This window comes from Ambystoma mexicanum, chromosome 6p, assembly GCF_040938575.1.
Source record: "Ambystoma mexicanum isolate Mex_15411 chromosome 6p, UKY_AmexF1_1, whole genome shotgun sequence".
In the NCBI taxonomy this organism is placed as follows: domain Eukaryota; kingdom Metazoa; phylum Chordata; class Amphibia; order Caudata; family Ambystomatidae; genus Ambystoma; species Ambystoma mexicanum.
Window position 1 is genome coordinate 1346389931 of NC_090935.1, and position 22962 is coordinate 1346412892.

Here is a 22962-nt window from a genome sequence, read left to right on the forward strand (position 1 = left end):
CTCAGCACACCATTCATTACCACATATGGTCTCCAAATACCAGTCATAATGCAGCTTCCATGAATGCAAGTTTCACCCATTAGGATTGAAGGCAACACAGGTAGCTTTGACATACACTGGAGTTGAGGTTAATTGCTGTTCCCATTTGGAGACCCAGTGCAACACTGCGCAGCCATGCTGTGTCACTATGGACAAAAGTGTGTAACGCAGATATTACCAGTGCCAACCTCTGCCAATCCTGGAATTCAAAAATTCTGTAGAGTGCAAGGCCAGTTTGAATGGATTTATGGTTCCAAAGCTGAATCCACATCTAGAGCATTTGTCCAAATCAGTAAAAGTTCAACATGACAACCATTATTTTTACTTAAATTCAACATTCTATGACTGGGGTCTGGGATCCTTCTCCCCACCGGACTCCCCATAAAATTAGAGGGTCCGCTTATGTGAACGTGTAGCACCGAATTTGGAATAAAATGCAGACAAAGGCAAGACAGGATAAAGCCCTGCTGAAAGCTTCCAAGACCATCCTGCTAGCAAAGATGTGTTAAAGAGTTGCAGAAAATCTGCAGAAAATTCATCCAGCTGCCATGGTGAGTTCAAGGTGGTGGCCACTCCCATTGTCTTTGCAGGCCCAGCATTGATACTGGTATCCTCCTGAAGCCTTCCACTGACCCAGACTATGATGCTTCGAGAACACAAATCCCTTAAAAACAGCTTGTGCACACTAAAAAAGCGACTGCTGCCTGAAGACACTTGGAATTCGAACCAAACTAACGGTGGCAACTGAACCAGGAAGTGCCACCTTACTTGTTCATCGCATTCGCAACACTACCAGAGCTACTGTACCATAAGATTAGAATGGTTTATAGCTATACCCTGGAATGTGGATCTTCACAGATGCATCCAGCTACTTTTAAAAATCTGAAGACATACCACCAAGTAAGTGAACGAGACAAGCCTACCTCTGGGACCCTCAGACCTTCAATCCTGTAGCGGGTGGCCCTAAAAGAGAGATACGAATACCGGACAGCTATGATTGTAATCATCTGAAAATCAGATTCATAAGAACCTGCACAGTTGCTGTTCTTCGAATAGCAGGCAGAGCAGTTCTGACCGGGTACCATCAACGTCACATTAAGGGCTCAGCATCAGGACGGTTTCTCAGCCAGCAAATAACTGACCATTAACTAGTAGATGCACCCTGAAGTATTACTACACTGCATTTGAAGGGTGTTCAGCATGCTCAGGGAGCACCACAAAGAACACTGACTGTTCAGAGCCCTGATAAGCCCTACAACCATGCATGACCTTAACAGTTTGAAGAATATAAGGGTCACTATCCTAAGCATTGGGGCATTCTACTTATAACCTGGCCTTTACCAGTACTTAAGACGTTCAAACCTTTAGGAGGGATACAGTACAAAACTATACGTAAGGTGTTGCTGAAGGTAGCAGATAGTTTATGTGTGTGCCTAAAATCATTCTAAGATCTTGACCATACAGGTTAGGCTCAAGCACAAAGTCAAAAGTGACCTGGGAAGATATGGTACCAAGGTCAATGTAGGGTAACCCTACAGACAGGCTACCAATTGGTAGAGAGGGTTACTGGTGCTTATGGTCACTGTCTCGAATAGTTTAAGCATGGAGACCAATGTAAGAGGGCAGATGTTAAAGACGGGACTTTGCTTCAGACAACTTGGTGCCTTTACAAAAGAAATTGTGTTGGGTTTGGCATCTTCTCACAATGAAAGGCCAGAATGTTCTGAAGAGCGACAAATCCTTCTGGTTAGCTGAAGTGGTCCTACTGCGGTTTCAGTGCAGCTGAAGATCTTCAAGCAAGAAGGATGCCTTCACGCCACTAGGGATGCTGTTCTTTATATCAGGGTCTGCTGGATAAGGAGTGCCATGCCGTTAGCCAGTTAAGTGGAGGGGCAGCTGCAGTGTTTGAAGCAGTCTGAAACAGTTCAGGTAGGCTTACCTCTTGAAATAGCAACATTACTTTATGATTTCATGTGGGTTTTTAAGTTCATAGTATTTGCAGGGGGCATCTCCGTCAGTTGCCAGTCCTTCCAACTCTGTTTTGGGTCTGAAAACTTTCCAGGAACAGAAGTGGTCGAGTCTCGAGGACTTGACTGCGCTGATCTCACCAAGTCAACTGGAGGGAGCAACAGATCACTGATGCCATTAGGCAGCAGGAGATCTAATTCAGGTAGTAAATGGGCAGAGGTTCATCATAATGAAGGATCTAATAAAGTTTAATGTTTGAGCAGGCCATCTTTTCAATCATTCCCTATAGGTTGGCAAGGTGTTCTGTGGTTCGGCACTCATTCCTACTTTTTACCAAGGACCCTCAACTTTGAAGGGGCCTTCGGGCCAGAGTGATAGTCTAGGGCCTAGGCACAGTGTTTGAATATATTCAAACACTCTCATGGCCACCAAAGTAGTGGGTGCAGTCTCAAACAACTTTCATTGGTTACTACCTGGACTTTCTCATGTCTAGCTTCAGCCTTGAATTTCAGACAATGCAAGCCACATCTGGTTCTGGCAACTGTACCACTCGTTGCAAGATGCAGGTAGTAGCCATTACCACAGTTCGCACAGTTTACCCCCCACTCACAGATGCGTAGAAACAAGGTCTGGCTGGTGGCCTTAGTAAAGTGTTTACACAAGGATTCCCAGTAGGGCCATCCCCACTGCATAAATCTCCCGCAAGATTTACACAAAGCTGTCACCAACCAATGGCTCAGACAGCCATCAAGGAGACTCACAAAGGGAAACTGTGCAATTGATGTACTCTGATCCTAAGGAAGTTAGGGTAGCTCAACAGGAACACAGCGTCTGTATTTTTGTCTGTGGAGATCTGACAAGGGCTCAAGGAACGTGTGGGTAAAGCAGAGCAGTAAAACTAGAAATACACAAGTCCTCGCTCTAGAAGAGTGATGTATTTCCAGTTGCATAACTTGCATATTAAATCTGTTGGCCATTGTTCAAAGTTAAATTATGATAAAAGTTAAGATATTGAAGAGATAAAAACAAAAGAACTACCATACACTTACTTGTGATGTCCATTTGAGAAGCACCGCTGAATTTTTTTTCGATGGCTTCAATCCCTAAAACCTAAATTAGTCACTGAACATATTATACAGTACCACAAAGAGGGTTCTGAATAAGGATATATGAAAAAAGCAGCCAGTCACTGCTTTCAGGTAGATCTGTACCATTCACGTCAAGTAAGCGCACCCTGTAAATATAAGGCTGCGACTGCCAGATCAGACTGTTACATCCTTTTTTTTACAGAATATGCATATATGTTATGTTAGCTAAATGTTATGGTAGCTAAATGTATTAAGCGCGTGTACGCCTAAGGGCACCATGGCGCTGAAACGTGAGCAGAAGTTAATTTACCGGAGTCTAGAACACTAGTGTCTTCAGTGATCGAAGAGAGGTCTCACGCAAGGTGAGAGGAAGAGCGTTCCATGCCTTGGCGGCAACCACCAAGAAGGCACGTCCGCCTGTCCAAGACAGTCTGAACCGAGGAACCACAACAAGAGAAGCGGACTGAACAGAGATAGCGAGTAGGGGTGTAGTGTGGAAATTTAGCTCAAAGGTATTCTGCCCCTAGGCCGTAAAAGGCACGGTGCACAATACACATGGATTTAAACAAGATCCGATTTTCCACTGAAAGCAAGTGCAGCTGTCTTAACAGCAGGGTCATGTGGGCTCCAAAAGGGGGACGAAGAATGGCCCTGGCGGCAGCGTTCTGCAATAGCTGGAGCCCATTTATCAGGCAACATGGTTTGCTAGATAAAGCGAGTTGCAGTAATAGCAACATTCACAGAAAATATTGAAAGCTGTAAAATGAGGTGCAAGAAGCAGTGTTTTTTAATGTCATAAGATTCGACTATTTTGGTTGCGAAAGGGCACACAGATTAAGCCACAGCTACTGTACCCCTTGTTCGCAGTAACTGGTTATATTCTCAAGGGAACATATTTTAAGGATTCATAGGTGCATATACTTCTTGTATTGTAGCCATTTACATTACATGAAAGGCAAAACAATTTTAAGGTACAGTGAGAATAGGTATTTCAAGGTCTTCCTCACATCAAGCCTGCATAAGATCATGTGATCCATGAAAGTGTCATGTATGAAACAAGCAAGCAACAGAAACATTCTATAAAAAGAACATTCACTGGCTCTTTGCAATCAACAGAGCAGCAACAAGCAAATGTAAAATATTTAGTAAGATAGCATACCTGAAACTCTGGGGTGGTGGGTGAACTGGAGACAATTTTCCTTTTCTTTGTTATCGCCCTTTTAGAAATAGATTTTTTCCCTTGTAGAAGAGAAAAAAAAACATCAGTGTTGCTCATTACGTTATATTAAATAAACCTAGTCACAGCAGCCTTAAAAGCGAAGGATGATTGACATGAAAGTCGATGTTACGTAAACCAGACTGTTGGGTGTCATGCTAAGCAAAATCACATGATGTAACTAAACACATTTGTAAGAATGCTACATGTACAGCATAACAAACAAACCCATTCAAACAAACACAAAGTGCATCACAGGAGAGGAAGAGTTAAACACCCTATACGTGAAATATGTAAAATTACCTTCATGGTGATTCAGGTTCCCTTCTAGTCTAATTTCCCTGTGGTCCTGCTTCCCCAGCTTCAGCAGAGGTTCAGATGGCCTGCTTCTGCAGGCGGGCCAGGAAAGCTACCTCCAAAATGCAGGCTGCCACTTTTTAATTTGCACATAGAAGAGAGCCGATGCACACATTCGTAGGCATGACCCACTACCTCTACCTACGTGTCTTCCATGCAACACCTCAGTTCCATATACCCTGCCAGACCTAGGAGGGGCTATTGATGCATAGTACATGCTTTAAGGAATGATATAGCTGTGGAAGAGAGCATGGACTGAGAATCTGAATCAACTCGAAGGTAATTCTTTCATTCTTCTGTCAACCTGCTCACCATCCTTCCCAACATGTTGGGAATAGATTACAAAGTTTAATCATAAACAAGGTATGGATGGAGGAGACAGCATATATGACCAGAATTAAACAAATTGCAAAGCACTTCCTGGCTAAATGAAGCATGGAAGAAACGTATAGGAAATAGTGAAAGTGTAAGGGCTATCAAGTGAAAGCTCTGACAATTTCAGGAATAGGAAAAGGCATGAGAGCCACTGGTTGTCTTATCCTTGGTGGAACAATTTCGAAGTCTCTTTGCTTTCCAGGTTTTTATTGAGAAGTGCATGACACTATCCACCTGGCAACAGTAGTTTTGAAAGTCGTTAGTAAAGATCACCCAAGATTATGAACACATTATCAGATGGTCCAAACAAGTATGTTCTTAGTAAATTAAGTTTTTTGTGAGGCTTGGTAACCATGGAAGGCATGGTGGGAGAGCAATTAGTTACTTACCTGTAACTATTGTTCTCCCGAATGGGTCTGGCATGGATTCACATGCTCATGAATATTCCCCGTCAGGCCGGGAATCCTCTCTAAAAGAAAAAACAGTTTCACTTACAAATTGGGTTTCTCCTTCAAACCAATCACTGTCCTCTGGGTCATACTGCCCCCATCCAATGAGTGCCCTCTCCCTAAGCCCCTTATCTGGCAGCCATCTACAGATTTGGTAAGCACGTGAAGTGGCAGTATGACCAAGAAGAGCCACAGAGGGGTCGGAGAGAGGGTTCGTATGCAAGTCCATGACAGACCCATGCTGGAGAACAATAGTTACAGGTAAGAACTTGTTCCTTCTGCAACATGGGGTCTGGCATGGATTTACATGTTTATGATTAACAAATACATAGTAGTACAACATTACACAATGACAGGAAGTGGCAAGGCTCAACAGAAGCAATTAACTCTTACCTCTGGAACAGACCCGCCTCAAGCGAACAGGTTGCATAGCACTGCTTGGCCAACTCTGGACTCTTCCCTGGAATCCCTGTCGACGCAGTAGAACCTTGTGATGGTGTGTGTGGACCTCACCATTGCATCCAGCAGGGGCACACCAGACAGGAGCGCCGTCGTCAAAGCTATCGCTTTGGTGGAGTGGGCTTGGACGGCGGTCGGTTCGCCAACCAATGACAATGCATGATGCAGCCAGAGAGCCACCTTGAGATGGAAGCCTTGGACAAGGCCTTGCCATGGTTCAAAGGACCAAAGCTAATGAGCAGTTGTGAAGAAAACCTCACGTGCGCGTCATGTAGAACTTAAAGGCATGAGCTGAGTGCAACACCCTTAGGCCGGTGACAAAGTTTTGGGAAAAAAAAAAAAAAAAAAACAGGTAACACCAAAGGTTTGTTGAGGTGGAATCCAGACTGAATCTTCGGCATGAAGGAGGGGTGCATCTGAAGCACCACCCTCTATACGTGGAAAGTCTGGTATGGTTGCTTGCAGGCTAGGGCTTGGATCTCACCCACCCTCCTGGCAGAGGTGTTGGCCACCACGAAAGCAGTTTTCCACAAGAGGAACTGGAGAGGGGCCTGATGCATCAGCTCGCCCCCCACACCACAATGAGCCTCATCAGAACCACGTTGAGTTCCCAGCCCAGGGCAGGAGCATTCACACCGGCAGAAAAGATTGAAAAAGTCCTTGAAGGAACTCCTTGATTGTCAGGCTGAGATTCTGGTCTTGCATCTGCGGAAGCTGCTGAACCCCAGACAATCCCCCTAAAAAGTAGCACTCAGAGCTCTGAATAGTTTAACAGCTCAGTTTACCACACTTTAAAGGGAAAGGGGGAAAATGGATAAAACAAACACCAGGCTGGAAGCTAATGACTAGCTGGCTCATCACCTGTAGATGAAACATAAGCATATACAACACCTTGATTACTCACTGAGTCACTGACCTTAGACACTATATCCTTAACAAAATAGTTTAAAAGACCATACCCGATACTCCTTGAAAGTGCCCTGAGAAGTGTATCTGTAGATAAGTTTTTCTTACAAGATGTTTGGAATCTTAATCTTCAAAATAGATTCAGTTCCAAATAAAACTTTACAAACGTCTGAAGTTTATCTTGAAGCAAGAAAGTTCCAAAGAAATCCAATAGGAAAAGTCTTTTCATACAATGAACTGTCTCATTGAAATGGAGAGCTTGAAACGCACTGAAACTTCACCTAGATTGAAGATCGCGAACACAGGTTAAAAATCTATGTAGCAAGAATAACGCACATGCGCTTAAAATTCACATATCCTAAAAACTTTTACACGCGCTAGAATTTCACATAGCAAAAAGACGCACACGCGCGATTGTATTCTGGTAGCCAAAGTTATCACACGCGCTGTTGATCCATGTAGCAATCTACACGCACACGTGCTGTTGATCCACGTAGCCAAAGTTCCCGCTCACGTGCGGTTATTTCACATAGCAATACATACGCGCAGAGATTCTTACGACGCAATACACTTGCGCCATAGATACACGTAGCTTAACGTTCGCGCTCACATTCACATGCGCTATGCTTTACTTAACGGCACCAACATGCGCTAGCTTTGTTGATTCATGTAGCTCAAAGAAACATGTACACGTGCTACAGTTTATACGTGGTTAAGATGTACGCGCTCAAGCTCTTGAACATTTTCAATTTAAATAAATTCTTTTCTCAGAAAACATTTCATTTAAATAAATTAAGTAGAATATATAAATTTCGGAATTAATATTTACAACAACATTGAGAAGTAAAGAAGTCACTCATCTCCTGAGAGAATCTTGAAAAAGTTCTTACTGCCAACTGAATTTCCTTACTCCTGTCCTGAATCCAAATGAACTCCAAACTCAATTCCTGTTCAATTCTCAGATAAAGCCGCTCGACCGCTTGAAACTTGAAGGCCCTGCTCAAGTTAAGCAGGAGCAGCTTTTACAAACATCCTCTCAGCTGGGCTTAGGCGATGAAAAGCAGTTTAGAACGTTCACCGTCTTTCCAATAAACAAACACCAACCTATCAGAACTTAAGTTCGACACCTCCATCTTGGCTTGGGGAACTTTCCAGAAGCTGCAATTAGGGTTAAGGCCATACTTTTGCATCTGAATAAAAAACAAAAATTCACCAAAACCCTCCCAGTCAAAGTATGTGCCTAACCTGACCCCATGTTTGTATGTACTTGACATAGATGAATCGGGAAGACCACAGTGAGCATCTTCCTGGAGACCTGGTGTCACGGGCGATGGCCACCAGATGCACCTTGATGGTGTGTGCCAGACCGGCCTTCTCCAAGGATGGCAAGTATGGAAGAATTTTCTGGGCCGTGACCCTCAGCGGGGTAACCTTCTGCGAACGGCACCAGGAAGCGAAACGCTTCAACTTGTGACTGTACCACTACAAAGTCGACGACACCTCTGCCGTCCGCAGGAAACTCCTATCCACCAAACTCTAGGCCTGAAGGAGCCAAGCCCTCCGGTTCAGTGATCCTTGGTTGTGATAAGATCCGGAACTACCGGCAGCTTGACCAGGGGCTACGCCGACAGACTGAGAAGGTCCGGATACCAAATCTCCCTCGGCCACGCCGGGGCAATTACTATCCTGCTTCACTGGCCCTTTGAGTGTGTTGATAAATCATAGCAGGAGAGGCAACAGTGGAAACAAGCACAGGTAGAGGCCTTCCCATGGGGAGGATAACGCGTCCCCCAAGCTCCTCAGATGATGTAATCTGCTGGCAAACCTCTGGTATTTGGAGTTTGCCGCGGTCGCAAACAGATCTGGGGTCTGCCCCACTTGAAGATGCGGTCCACCTGGTCCTGCCGAAGTTCCCACTCATGGCAGGAGCACAACTACCTGTTGAGGGAATCTGCGATGGTGTTCTCGACTCCCACTAGGTGAAGAGGAACGAGGAACATCTCTTGTCTGACGGCCCAGCACCACAAGTCCTGCGCTTCTTTGAAGAGCGCTGGGATTTCCACGCCCCCCTATTTCCTGATGTAGAACATTGTGGTGGTGTTCTCACCACCTTGCCCTTCAGAGTCAGAAGGAAGTACTTGAAGGCCCAGAACACTGCCGAGGATGTTGATATGGAGACCCTTCTCCTCTGGCAGCCACAGGCCTCTAGCGTGCAAACGTCTGGTGTGGGGTCCCAAGCCTTCCAGGGAAGCATCTGTTTTGACAGTCTATGGGTATGGAGGGTATTTAAACCCCATGCTGCGGGCGATGTTGGAGCAGACGCCCCACCACCCTAACTTGATCTCGTTCGCGAAGCTTCCAGACACCTGTATCCACCGAGCATCCAGGAACGCCTGAAAATTTTGCACCTGTAACCTGCAGAGCCGGATGAGGTACATGCAAGACGACATCATGCCGAGCAACGACTTGATGGTTCGCACCGTGGTGGTCTTCATCTTCCCTAGAATGGCCGCTACCCTCTCCTCCGACACCATATTGAGTCTGGCTCCTAGGAACAGCGCCTTCTGCAATGGTGTCAAGCAGGACTTTGGATAGTTGGAGAATCCCAAAGCAGTCAGTAGCTGGACGGATGCCTCTGTGTGTCGAACGGCCAACTCTCGCGAGTGGACCTGGATGAGCCAGTCGTCGAGGTACGGTTATACGTGTATACCCCGTAAACTTAGATGGGCTGCCATGTTGCCAGGCACTTTGTGAAAACGCTGGGGGCTGAATTCAATCCGAAAGGTAGGCCCTTGAACTAGTAATGCTGGCCGTGCACTACAAAATGCAGAAACATTTGATGTGCCTTGTGAATGGTGGATGTGGAAATAGTCGTCCTCCAGGTCCAGCAACTTCAAGAAGTCTCCTTCCTCCAGTTGGCGAACATGTGCTGCAACGTGACCATCCTGAACTTTTGGGATTTTAAGTATTTGTTGAGATGTCGCAGGTCTAGGATGGGTCTCCAGCCCTAGGTCTCCTTTCTGACCAGAAAGTATCTGGAATGGTGCCCCAGAGCCATTGGAGACCTAGCTCCATCGCCCCTTTCCGCAGCATTGCCTGTACCTCTTCCAGGAGCTGAGGAATGTGCTGCTCCTGACGGGTAAACTGAGGCATCCGCGGACACCTGCGTAGGAACTCCAGTGTGTGCCCCTGGGCGAGAGCGTCCAGCACCCATCAGTGGTGATCTTCCACTCGCTGATGAACCTAGTCAGCTGGCTGCCCGCCAGGGTGCACAAGTTGGGGCCAGATGACCTGGCCGGTTCAGGCCGGTTTCGGAAGCCGGGCGACGCAGTCCTCCGCTACAGTAGGCATGGGAAAGGCCTCTGTAGGCTTCCTGGGTTGTGGATCTGGAAGGTTGACTGTACAAAGAGGAGAAACCTTCGGAAGAGCTGCTAGACTTTACCCTGGAGGAGCACAAAGAAGAGCGCTGCTACTGGAGAGTGCCCAAGGAACGGGCTGTCTCCATATCTGCCTTGATGGCCTGGAGGGATTAGTCGATGACCTTCCCAAACAGGTTCTCTCTGTCAAAGGGCATGTTCAACACCTTCGCCTGGACTTCAAGCTGGAAATTTGTGGCCTTCATGTAGCCTGGACGACAAAGGCAGACACTGTTCCCCATCTGCCAGAACCCTGTGTCGGCAACATCCAACGCCATGGAAATGGTGTGATCAGACGCTACTACCCCCTCTTGGAGAAGAGGAATTGCCTCCATCCCCTTATTGTCTGGAACGAACTCGAGACTAGGGCCCAGCTTGTGCCACAGCTCTCAGTCACACCTGGCTAGGATCGCCAGATGCGTTGGCCTCCTTGATCGTGGACGCTGTGTTGTAAATTACCACCTTTCCCATGGCGTCCAGCTTCTTCCCCTTGCTGTCCAGAGGGACCGAAGACAACAAGGACAGGTTAGCCAACCGGTTCCTTGCTACTGCTGACACCACCGAATCCGGCGATGGTTGCAACCTCAATACTACTTCTCTAGTCTAACCAGTTTGGCTGAGCAGTGCTAGGGTTCTTCACGAGGGCCAGGCTCTTATCGCACACATCGTCCAGAAGGGGAATCGCCATGATAGTCTTCCTCCTGGACTCGCGCCTCTGGTAAAAGAAGAAAAAGTTACTCTCTTACCTGGAAACGTTCTTTCGCTGGGATGGTCCGACGACGTATTCCATATCTATGACATGCAATCCCCACAGCTGTGCTGCTTCGGAAAATCTTCGGCGTCTGCGTCGATGACGTCGATACGCCGCCCTTGAGGACCTCCTCCGACGGCCGACATCACTGGATGTTAGAAGTAGGACGCACAACGCCTCAGTTGTAGTTTTTTCCCAGAACGTGTGGCACCAGTCTTCTGCCAGTCTGACACACAAAGCCTTGCGTAAACATAAGCTGCAAACGCATAAGAAATTCTGTAGCAGGGAAGGGAGGGAGGGAGCGATATGGAATACGTCGGGCCATCCCATCGAAAGAATGTTACCAGGTAAGAGTAACTTGTTCTTCGAGGGGATTGGGTCCTCCGATGTATTCCATATCTATGACAGACTCCCAAAGCAGTACCAATGCAAGGAGGTGGGAAAAGAATTTAGAAAACAGAAAATTACAATGCCCAATCAAATTGCGGAGTAAAGGACCGCCTTGCCAAAGGCCAGATCCTGCCCATGGATGGAAAAGGGGGAGGGCAGGGGGGGGTTGGAGGGGGGGGGGGGGGGGAGTAGTGACGTACAAAAGTATGTACCGAAGCCCAGGTGGCTGCCTCACAGATGTTACGAATAGGAACACCCCTCTGTAGCGCAGTAGAGGCAGCCATACCCCTGGTAGAATGGGCCCGCAAGCCAACCGGTGGGTCCTTACCCCGCCAAGCAGTAACACTCAGAAATAGTGAGAATAATCCAGCGAGACAGTCTGTTTCGTCACAGCTTGTCCCAAACGCTTTCCAGCGTAACCAATGAAGAGTTGATTGTCCACTCTGACCCGGGACATGCGTGAAATATAAAAGCTTAACGCTCTCCTAGGATCAAGCCTATGGAGCCTCTCCTCTTCCTTACCAGGATGTGGAGGAGGATAAAATGCCAGAACAACCACCTTCTGGCCTAAATGAAATTCCGACACCACCTTCGGAAGAAAGGAAGGACGAACTCTAAGGACAGGGTGGTCCTTATGAAACACAGTGAAGGGTGGCTTAACTGAAAGTGCCTGTAACTCACTCTGCGAGCGGAAGTGACCGCAACCAAAAATACAGTTTTAAGAGTTAACAGTCTCAAAGGGCATGAATGCAAAGGCTCAAACGGAGCACCCATCAGAAACTTCAGAACAAGGTTCAAATCCCAACCGGGCACCTTGAAAGGTGACGGAGGAAACACATTAGTGAGCCCCTTCAGAAACTGAGAAATTAAGGGAATTTTAAAATAGGAACACTCTTCAGACGAGCGCTTAAATATGGACAGCACCGCCAGGTAACCTTAAACGATACCCACTTGCAAGCCCCTGTGAGCCAAAGAAAGCAAAAAAGACAGAACCATGGGAATGTAACATGCAAAAGGATCCACATTCTTAACCCTGCACCAGACGCAGAACTTACACCAACGGCAACAGTACAGGGACTTTGTTGCTGGCCGTCTGGCCGAGAGCAAACCCTCCATCACGTCTTCAGGGAGGTCCCGATCCTTATACCTCAACCTTTCAGAAACCAAGCGTGAAGGTTGAGGGATCTGACCTCTGGATGGAGAACCTGACCCCAATCCCGTGAGAGCAGATCGTCTCGGTAGGGAAAACGACATGGAGGGCAGATGGACAAGTCGAGAAGGTCCGGGTACCAGGTCCTCCGGGCCCATGCCTGAGCAATGAGGATCATCAGGGAACCGAACCTCCGTAACCTCCGCAGTACTTGCGGGATGACGGGGACTGGAGGAAACGCGTACAGCAGTGGGAATGACCACTCCACCACGAACGCGTCTCCCAAGGCTCCTTTTGGAGGAAATTCCCGAGAGCAGAACCTCTCGCACTTCCGGTTGACACTGGAGGCGAAGAGATCCACTTGAGGGGTCCCCCAAAGGGCGAAGATCTCCAGGACAATCTCCTGAGCCAACGCCCACTCGTGAGAGATCGCGCTCTGCCTGCTCAGAGCATCCGCCGTCTCGTTTTCGTCTCCGGCCTGATGAACTGCCGAGATCGAAACTTCCTGCTGGATTGCCCAGAACCAGAGCTGCATCGCTTCCCTGCACAGAGGAAGTGACCCTGCCCCTACCCCCTCCCACCATTTTTGTTGAGGTAGTGCATGGCCACCGTGTTGCCCGTCAGGTTCAGGACATTCTTCCCTCGCACAGTCGGCAGAAAAGCCTTCAGGGCTAGCCTGACGGCACTCAGCTCCAACAGATTGATATAGAGTCTGGACTCCAGAGACCAACGACCACGGACTGTCAACTCGTTGGCATGAGCTCCCCATCCAGTGAGGGATGCGTCCATCACGATCGTCACCTCCGGCCAGGGTAGCCAAAATGGAGCCACCCCCCACCCCCCTTCATCAGATTGTCTTCGACGGCCCACCACAGAAGGTCCTGGGCAACTGAGGACGGCACCTGAACAGGGTCCGACAACCTGCCGGAGGACTGAGAACACTGGAGCTTGAGTGCCCATTGCAAAGATCTCATCCGCAACCTGGCCTCCGGCACCAGGAGAATGCAGGATGCCATGAGGCCGAGCAATCTCAAGAACTCGAACGCCCGGAGACTTTGGGCAAGCTGAAACTTGTGCACCATCTGCTGAATGTAATGAGCCCTCACCTGGGGAGGAAAACACTGCCCCAGGAAACGTGTCGAGCACAGCTCCGATGCACTGGAGCCTCTGAGTTGGTGTCAAATGGGACTTCTTTAAGTTGAGGGAGAAGCCCAGCTTGTGCAGGGAGTGGCAGGTGACTGACAGATGATCCAGGACTTGCTCGGGAGAGCGCGCCCTTATCAACCAATCGTCCATGTAGGGGTAGACATGAATCCCCATTTCCTGAGGTGTGCTGCCACCACTACGATGAGCTTGGTGAAGACCCTCGGGGCGGAGGTCAATCCGAATGGCAGGAGCCGAAACTGAAAGTGCGAGTCGCCAACCGTGAACCTGAGGTACTTCTTGTGCTTTGGATTTATCGGCACATGAAAATAATCGTCCTTGAGCTCGAGAGACACCAGCCAGTCCTGGAGTTGAAGGGCCTGGAGGACCTGAGAGAGTGTAACCATCTTGAACTTGTCCTTCCTGAGGAGTTTGTTCAAACCGCGCAAGTCCATGATGGGTCTCAATCCCCAGTCTTTCTTGGAAATCAAAAAATAAGGGAAATACCATCCCTTGTTCCTCTCCGCTACAGGCACCAGTTCTATGGCGCCTTTCTCCAGCAGGGATTGAATTACCTGCGCAAGGAGCGGATCTGGACTCTTCAAAGAGAGATTCCCCGGTGGATTGTCTTGAGGCCTCTGCCAGAAAGGAAGACAGTAGCCGTGGGTTATGATCTTCAGAACCCACACATCTGAAGTAACGGCGCGCCACTCTGCAAGATGCTGCGCCAGCCTTCCACCAACCGGCGAACCATGGGACATGGCCTCATGACTGAGCTGAAGCGGCTGCGGCTTTGCCTGAGGTCAAAGAGGCAACAGCCCGAGCAGCCTTTGCACCTCGAGTACCTTATTTTCCACCTCTGGCACTCCTACGGTGGCCCCTTTGACTGGCAGCTCCTCTCGCTTTACCCAAGGATGAGTAATAAGGAAAGGAACCTCCCTTCCATTGCTGTCCCCTAGGACGAAAAGGCGGAGGTTGGCGAACTGCAGCGCCCAACGACTTTGCTGCAGCTTTGGAGGTCTGCAACCTCTCAAGGCTCTCGTCAGCCTTGCTGCCAAAAAGATGTTCCCCCGTCAAAGGGCATGTTGAGGAGCCGGGCCTGCACATCAGGAGCAAACCGACTTCCGCATCCATGCAAACCAGCGTATCACGGTGCTCACCGCCATGGACCGACTGACGCAATCAACCATGTCCAGACCCAACTGAACGGATTCACACCTAGCATCATTGCCATCCTGCACAACAGCAAGGAAACCATCTTGTTCCTCCCCTTCGGGAATATGATCAGCCGCTAAGGAAATACAGTTCCGCAGAGTGCGTGAAACGAGACAAGGCACAAATGAAGTTGGCAGCCTGAAGCACCATACCCCCAGAAGAAAATACCTTCTTCGCCCAGCCGTCAAAACGTTTGTCGTCCCACATCAGGAGGGATGGTAGGGTACGCCACCTGCTTTGCTGGGGCCGTAGCCGCCTGCACCACTAAACTCTCCGGAGTAGGGTGTGTGGTGAAGTAGCAGGGGTCACCACTGGCTGGGCGATATTTCTTCGGCAAGGACTTGCTCACTGCCAGGAGATTCTCCGGAGAAGTCCAAGCCGCAGCCACCCTTCTCTGCAAGGCCATATGGAATGGCAGCACCGGGTCAGTTGGAGGACCTTGGTCCAGGATATCAGTCAGGTCATCCTGCTGAAAATCCCCGGGGGGTGGGGGGGCAGACCACCCCAGACATGAGGCGCCGGTATGAGGATTCGGCATGCGTGCCAGGCTCCGGCCTACCAAACTCCACCTCCAGAGAGGTGTCTAGACCACTGGCATTGTGCAGCGACTGACGCAGGTCCTCAAGTTGACTATGACCAGAAACAATGTCAACAGGAACCTCTGCAGGAACCTCACCTTCCTCAGACCCCTCATCCACCTCAGAAATATAATCCATAGGCTGCAAGGAGGGTACAGAAAAAGGCACAAAGACATGTTTTGCCTTGGCCAGCGCCTTCCTGGGGGGTGCCACAGGGCACCTCCGCCAGAGCCGCCTCGAAAGGCATCGAGGGCATCTATGGAATCGGCGTCGAGCACGGCGCCGACAGCATCGAGAGAGGCCTCGAGGGTGGAGCCCCGAGCGTGTCTAGACAGCCTGAGCGCCGATGGCATTGACGACTTTGTCGGTGGCGGGGCCTTGAGAGAGTCCGTCGACAACCTCAGCGCCGCCGGCGTCAATGTCTTCCTCAAAGACTTCACAGGTTCTCGCAGTCTCAAGGACGTCGAGGACCGCGACCTGGAACGGGCATGTTTAGAGCGGCCATCCTCGTCCAACCGGGACTTTGAAGGTGCCCGGTGGTTGCGACTACTGCTCGAGCCCGAAGGCGGACGAGCGGTGTGTCTAGCATGGCCACGACCGGCGTCCTCAGACGGCGCGGATGGACGGGAGCCCTGCGACTGAAAAATCACCAACATCTCCCTTCGGAAGGAATCCCATTCCTCAGGAGTGGAATGCCTGTTGGGACAAGCAACCTGCCGACGGGCAGAGTCCTCGGAAGAGGACGTGGAAGGCGACCTGTGACGGCGCTGCCTGGAGTGCCTCGAAGAGGCAGAGGAATGGCGGGACCGACTCCCAGACCGAGAACCCCTGTATTCACGACGACGACGATGCGGAGAGTCGCCCCTCGAATCGTCCGTAGAAAGACCAGTGGAACGCAACTTCCGGGGTTTGGTCACCTTACCGACCGACAGCTTCTTACGCTCCCGCAAGGCCTTCGATGTGAGCGATTGGCAGTCAACAGTCGTCCGTATCATGGTCCTCCCCGAGGCACCAGAGGGAAGCATTGTGCGTATCCGTCAGCGACATCTTGGACCCGCACACCCGACACTTCTTAAACCCGTACCGCGGGGTGGAACAAGCCGAAGACATCATACAAACTCAATGAAGAAACAGGTTCTAAGAACCGAAGAACAGGATTCAGTAGAATCGAGGCGCGCCGAGATCTCCGAAGCGAACACGTTCGCGGAAAAAACGGAACCGAGCCTACGGGCATTGTGCGTCCTACTTCTAACATCTGGTGACGTCGGCTCGACGGAGGCCCTCGAGGACAGCGTATCGACGTCATCGACGCAGGCGCCGAAAGATTTTCCGAAGCAGCACAGCTGTGGTGATTACGGTCATAGATATGGAATACATCAGGAGGACCCAATCCCCTTGAATATATGTTTTAGCACTGCTTGTCCCACCTGGAAATCTGCTTTACAGCGAGTGTCAATGCAGTAGTGCCGAGTAAAAGTGTGGATAGAGCTCCATGTAGCTGCTTTGCAAATGGGATTCAGCAGGACGTTTACAAAAAAGGCCAAGGTAGCTCCAGTACCCCTGGTAGAGTGAGCTCTTGGTGTGAGGCAGTGTTTTATTTGATGGACAGTAGCAGAGCTGTATGCACTTGACCATCCATCTGGAGATGGCGTTCTTGTAAATGCAGTCTCCTTCCCTGCCAGAAGCTATGGGGAGGAACAGTTGGTCTGCTTTCCTTAGCAGCTTGGTCTTGTTTACATAGTAAATGACCACCCTACTTACATCTAGAATATGGAGTTTTTTTCTCAGCTGGGCTGGATGGATTTTGAATAAAAGCAGGTAGTTCGATGACTTGATTGACATGGAACTTTTAAATGAACTTAGGTGACAACCTAGGGTGTGTTCTTAATACCAATTTCTCTTTGTCAATTCAAACCCCTTTCTATGTTATCCACAAAGTGTGCAGTTCACAGACTCATTACGGAGGCGATTGCCACTAGACAAGCCGTCTAATATGTGAGGTGTTTACGGCCGGCCTTATGCATAGGCTCAAAGGGGGGGGGGTGGGGGGTCAGATGAGCTTTGCAACATTCAGGTCCCACCCTGGCGGCAGGTTTGAAAAAGGAGGGTGGAGTCTATTTACTCCCTCCATGAACACCTTAATGACTGGCATTTTCAATCAGGACACCTCACTTTAAGAAGTGGTGTACGCGGACAGAGCCGCTAGGTTAACTTTGAATTAGCAACTAGCCCAGAGTCTATTAAGTGAAGCATGTAATGAATAATGTGCGATGGAATTTATTGGGTTTGTTTTGACTGGCACCATAATACAAATCTTTTCCATTTGTTAAAGTAACAGTGTCTAGTGTTTGGTTTATGTGCCTCCCTGAGGATTTCCATACACCTTTGAGGAAGATTTAAATGGCCAAACTATGACTTCAGGAGCAAAGCTGCAAAGTGCATAGACTTACGTTGAGGGTGTAATTATGTCCCAACGTGCTATATAAGCATGTTGAAAGGGCACAGGAGTTTGATTGGGTCGCACTTCACCAGTTTGCACAGATGTGGATACCAAGGTTGTCTCGCCCACATATGAGCAACTAGGATTAATGTCACTTGTTCTTTGTGCATCTTGTTCACCACTTTGCTCATCAGAGGAGTTCGGGGGAAAAGCCTATGCAAATTTCCCAAGCAGCTCATCCACAGGGCGTTCCCCCTTTGAGTCGTGTTGGGGAAACCTGGATGCAAAGTCTGGGCATTGTTTGTTTTGTTGTGAACAAGTCTAGAGGGGAGTAGCCCCATTGTGTGAAGATCCAGGCTACGATATTTTTGTCGAGTTGCCACGTGTGCTCTTCTGGTAGAAGATCTCTGCTTAGTGAGTCTGCTAGGGAAGAGTTCCCCTGGAACATGTTGTGATGTTTAGGAACATGCCCCACTTGAGTGCACACCTACAGATTTGTGTGCTTTGCCTTGACATTCTTGAAGAGTATTCCCCCCCAGATGTTTATGTAACACATGCCAGTGGTGCAGTCTGTGTATTTGTACTGTCTGATGTGATTGGTGTGCTTGGAAGACTTGTAGAGCCTTGAGCACAGCTAGAAGTTCAAGAAGGTTGATGTGATTCTGGGCTGCGATTTGAGTGAACAGACCATGCTCTGTGATGGAGGCAATGGGCTGCCCACCCGGTGAGTGATGGGTCTGTTGTGACAACCGCTTGCACTGAAGGATTGTGAAAGGGTCTCCCCCTTTAACAGGTTCTCCTTTGTCCACTAGAGCAGAGCTTGTACTAGGGTTGGCGAAATGACAACTAGATCGTCACACTAACCACTTGCCTGAGACCACTTTGCCAACCACTCCTGCATCGGGCGCATGCGCCATCGTGCATGTGGGACCAGGTAAATACATGATGCCATCATCCCGAGCAAGTGCACTGCTTTGCTTACGGTTATCTGGTGACCGGCTATATACGAAGGCATTTGCAGCAGTATGTTTTGTACTCTTTCGTTTGACGGAAAGACCAGACAGTCTTCTGTTTTTATGACGGCTCCTATAAACTGTTTGGTCTTGTTTGGTACAAGGCCCGACTTTCGTTTTAAGAAACCCAACTGAAAAAGTAGATTGATTGTTCTTTGGGTATTTTGCTTGCAAATTTGTGGGTTCTCCCCTGTGATCAGCCAGTCGTCCAGTTAAGGGTACACTGGGATCGACTCCCTGCGTAGATGAGCTGCCACTATCGCCAGTACCTTGATGAATACCCTTGGAGCGGAGGCTATGCCGAAGAGTAGCACCTTGAATTCGTAGTGCTGGTTCGCCATCTTGAAACCCAATCTTCTGTGTGTTGAGAACATTGAAATATGAAAGTATGCATCTTTCATATGCACGGTTGCCATGTAGCATAACCCCCCCCGCTTTAGCAGTGAGATTACTTTCTGTAGTGTTATGGGGAATTTTTCTGTGGCTTGACAGGTGTTTGCAGGGCGTAGGTCTAAGACAGGGCGCATTGCAAGGTCTTTATTTGGCAAAGAAGTACATTGAATACCCATTTTCACCTTGTTCGCTGGGACAATTTCTACGGCATCCTTTAAGAGCAGCGCCTTCATCTCTTCCAACAGGATATGCATTCCTTCCTGGGAGGAGTTCCTTTGTCTGGGTGGATGTATCAGTTCTAAACAGTAACCGCTTGCCAGGGTTGAAAGTACCCACTTGGCCAAGGTGATTCCCTGCCATGCGTGGGTAAAGTATGAAATGTGGCCCCCTACTGGAGTAGCATGGGAGGGAACCTGTAGCGGGTGGTCCTTGCTTGGAGGTGTTGAGCCGCCTCTGGAGGAGGATCTACCACTACTTAGAGGCCTTCTTTGGCCTCTTTGAAACCCGTTGAGGACTGTCCCTGTGATGAACCGCAGGGCAAGCTTTGACCTCGATTGTAACCTGATGCTCATTGAGAGTTTTTCCCTCTAAAAAATTATGGCCCCCTCTTTGCCCGGAGGGTTTGTTGGTGAGCCGCCCTAACAATTTAAGGGTGTCATTCATCTTTTGTGCTCTTTAGAGCGTCTTCGACCGCTTTACCAAACAAAACGTTGGGTTCGATGGGCATTTTACAGAGGGTTGCCTGCGTTTCAAGCTTGAAGCCTGACTGGCATAGCCACGCGTGGTGTTTGATCAGCATGCCCTCTGCTATTATTCCTCCTGCATTGTCTGCTGCATTTAAGTAGTTCTTGAGGATGCAGTTTGCCATCTACTAACCCTCTGTAATGGAGAGCAACAGCTGCATTTTAAGGGGCTCTGGAACAGATGCTATTTGTTCTGCCATGTCAGCCAACTTGTGACAGTTGTAACTAGCCAACAGAGTTGTTTTAATAGCAATTCTAGTCTGATAGGCTGAAGGAGCTACCTTTCTTCCAAAAGGGTAATTCCTTTTACTCTCCTTATCAGCGGGGGCTTTGAAGAGGCCAGTGGGGTTCCTGCTCGCTTTCCAGTAGTTGTTACCACAAAGTCTGGTTTTAACTGTCCCCTGATGTATAGGGCGTCTGAGGGGGCCGGTCTGAATACTTTCTCAATGCACGGGTTGACAGCCCGTGTCAAATTAGGAGTAAGCAGAGAGGGATGGATACATCTCTGTACGGATTGTAGTAGGGGGATAAATTGGGTTGCTGACTCATCAACCGGTGTTGATTTAGAAATTCTCTGCCGCTTTTAGGAGAAGGTCAGTATACTGTATTTCGTTATCCACTGGCGAGTGCCACCAGTGGGTCTGAATGATCTGGTGACTGGATGACAGACATCCTAGTGGTCATCATAATATTGGCCATCACCCATGTCCTCTTAGTCGTCTGGTGTGCAAGTTCCACGTCATGGTGGTCTTGCATGGTGTAACAGTAAGCATGCTGCCCAAAGTCCTGCTGCAAGGTGGAGACTTGTGTGAAGTGTGTGCGGGATCTTTTGGCGGATGACTACTGTCCTGCTGTGTGGTGTACACTGAAGGTTTTGCAACACCTCGGGGTGGTCAAAGAAATTAGCTATAGAGGACATACACCTCATGACTATCCATTTGATCTGTCCATTGTGATGAGCTTGGGATTACCGGGGGAAAAGAGGTTGGGATCCGGGAGGGGTATTTATTGGTTCTGGTGCAGGGGCTTTTTTATGGTGCATAGCCCCCAAAATAGTGCCCTCTCCCTGGGTCTTAGAAGACTTATGGTTTTTCGACGACCGACTTTACAGTCAGTCTGGGCCTGTTTTTTTAATCAGCTCTTTCATTTTAGAGCTTGGTGCTGTTTTCGAAGGGGCCTTCGATGAGTCTTTCAACGCTCTGTAGTCTGCATGCGAGGGAGCAGTCGACTCGTCTTTCGACGCCCGGCCATCTGGGTGTGAGGATTTTATGGATTTAGACACTGTCAGAAACTGACTTGCTCATCTGTTTCGCGGGCCCGTCGTGTGGTGACCACGATGGCCCAGAGGACAGGGATATTTAGGACCACCCCCCCTTGACATTGTGTGGCTTGCCGGTCAGCATCATAGTCGACGTTCGGCAGTGGGGTGTGTGCTTTGTGTGGTGCGACTTGGTCGTACTAGTGCCGAACGGCATCATCCCCACAGCAGAACCGCCGGCCTGCTGGTTTGGGTCGGTGCTTGCACGCGGGTATCCAAGGGATCATGATCGCCCTCGGCATCACTGTAGACGTAGATGCTGCCGTTGCTGGAAGCTCCCTCGACACCACAGCAGTCTCGGCCTGCATGGTGTGGTGGGCCCGCATTTTTCGGTCCTCGAGCTTTCTTGGGCCTGAACAGTTTGTACGACTTGCACCGTCCTTCGGCGTGATCCCTGGGGAGACAGATTGCGCACCCAGTGCAAGTCTTTCCTGAGGAATTTCCTATTACAGGAGTAGCAAAACTTAAAGGGTCTATTTTCCATTTTGTATGGGGAAGGCAGCCTGGAGAAATAAGTGAGTGGAAGGGGGGAATATGCAGTCTCTTAATGAGACTAAAGAATGAACCACTTCCCACCCACCATAGAGTGGAGAATTCGGTCCAGAGGGGCAGTGTGCGTGCCAGGCTGCAGGGCATGCGAATGCTGTGAGGTTGATTGGATGGTCTAACAGATTTTGTCTATTTTTTCTATCAAAAAATTGGTTGCTTCTGTCACATTTTTCCTTAGTTGCTGGTTCCTCTGCGTTGGGTGAGGGTTTGGTACAATGCTTTACTACTTCAAAGAGAGCTTTGCTCATGTTAGAGGCTGCCGCAATGGTGGTGGAGTAGTAAGCAGCTTACTAATGGCAGATTTGAGGCTGGTGAGGTCTCAAGATTTTTCCGCCACTGTTTCTCTAGGGTTTCCGATTGAGCGTTTGTTGGAGGCTAGCTTGGGTTGCACAAGTGGGCAGATGGTTTGGTCTTAGCCTGGCTGATTTGTAGGGGGGCACGAGTGTCCACCAGTTTCATAGCACAGTTGCTGAATAATTCCAGGGGGCCCAAGGCATTCCATGTGGTGGGGAAGTCTGCAAAGTTTGTTTCTAGCTCATTGACTTGGAAGGTTTTGAATGAGCGGCGTTTAGCCGGACCTTTGTGAGCCCTGGTCGAGTGGGTGACTGATAATGGGATGGCGGCATGGTCAGGCCAGTCAAGTGGGATTGGATATGCACAGGTGATGCAGGGGAATGATGTGAAGACTTAGTCTGGGGTGTTGCCTTTGTTGTGCGTAGAGGACAGCACAATTTGCTTAAGGTCCAGGGAAGCATTCAGTGCAAAAAGCGCAAGAGTGTAGTTGTGTCAGCCTGTGACTGAGGGACGTTACAGATGTCTGCAATGAAAGAGTCACTCCTGTGAGGTGGTCTGTGGATGAGGTGGAAGGCGATGGATTCCTTGTGTGATAGAGGAACCGGCAGACGAGTGATTTAAATGAGCTTGTTCTGGGAGAAGGAATGAAGGAGTGTGCCTGTGGACGATTGCCACTCCACCTCCTGCCCTTCCTGGGAGGTCAGCATGTTGG

At 49.1% G+C, this 22962-nt stretch overlaps 1 protein-coding gene across 4 annotated transcripts in view; it reads right to left on the bottom strand.

Moving 5' to 3' along the window:
* Positions 1-22962, bottom strand: part of BRD10 (bromodomain containing 10) — a 653586-nt gene that overhangs the window by 528901 nt on the left and 101723 nt on the right. For all 4 annotated transcript variants that reach the window (XM_069626025.1, XM_069626024.1, XM_069626027.1 and 1 more), the window contains one exon: positions 4255-4334. In XM_069626025.1, coding sequence (XP_069482126.1) covers positions 4255-4334 — 80 coding nt within the window. The remainder of the gene's footprint in view (positions 1-4254; positions 4335-22962) is intronic.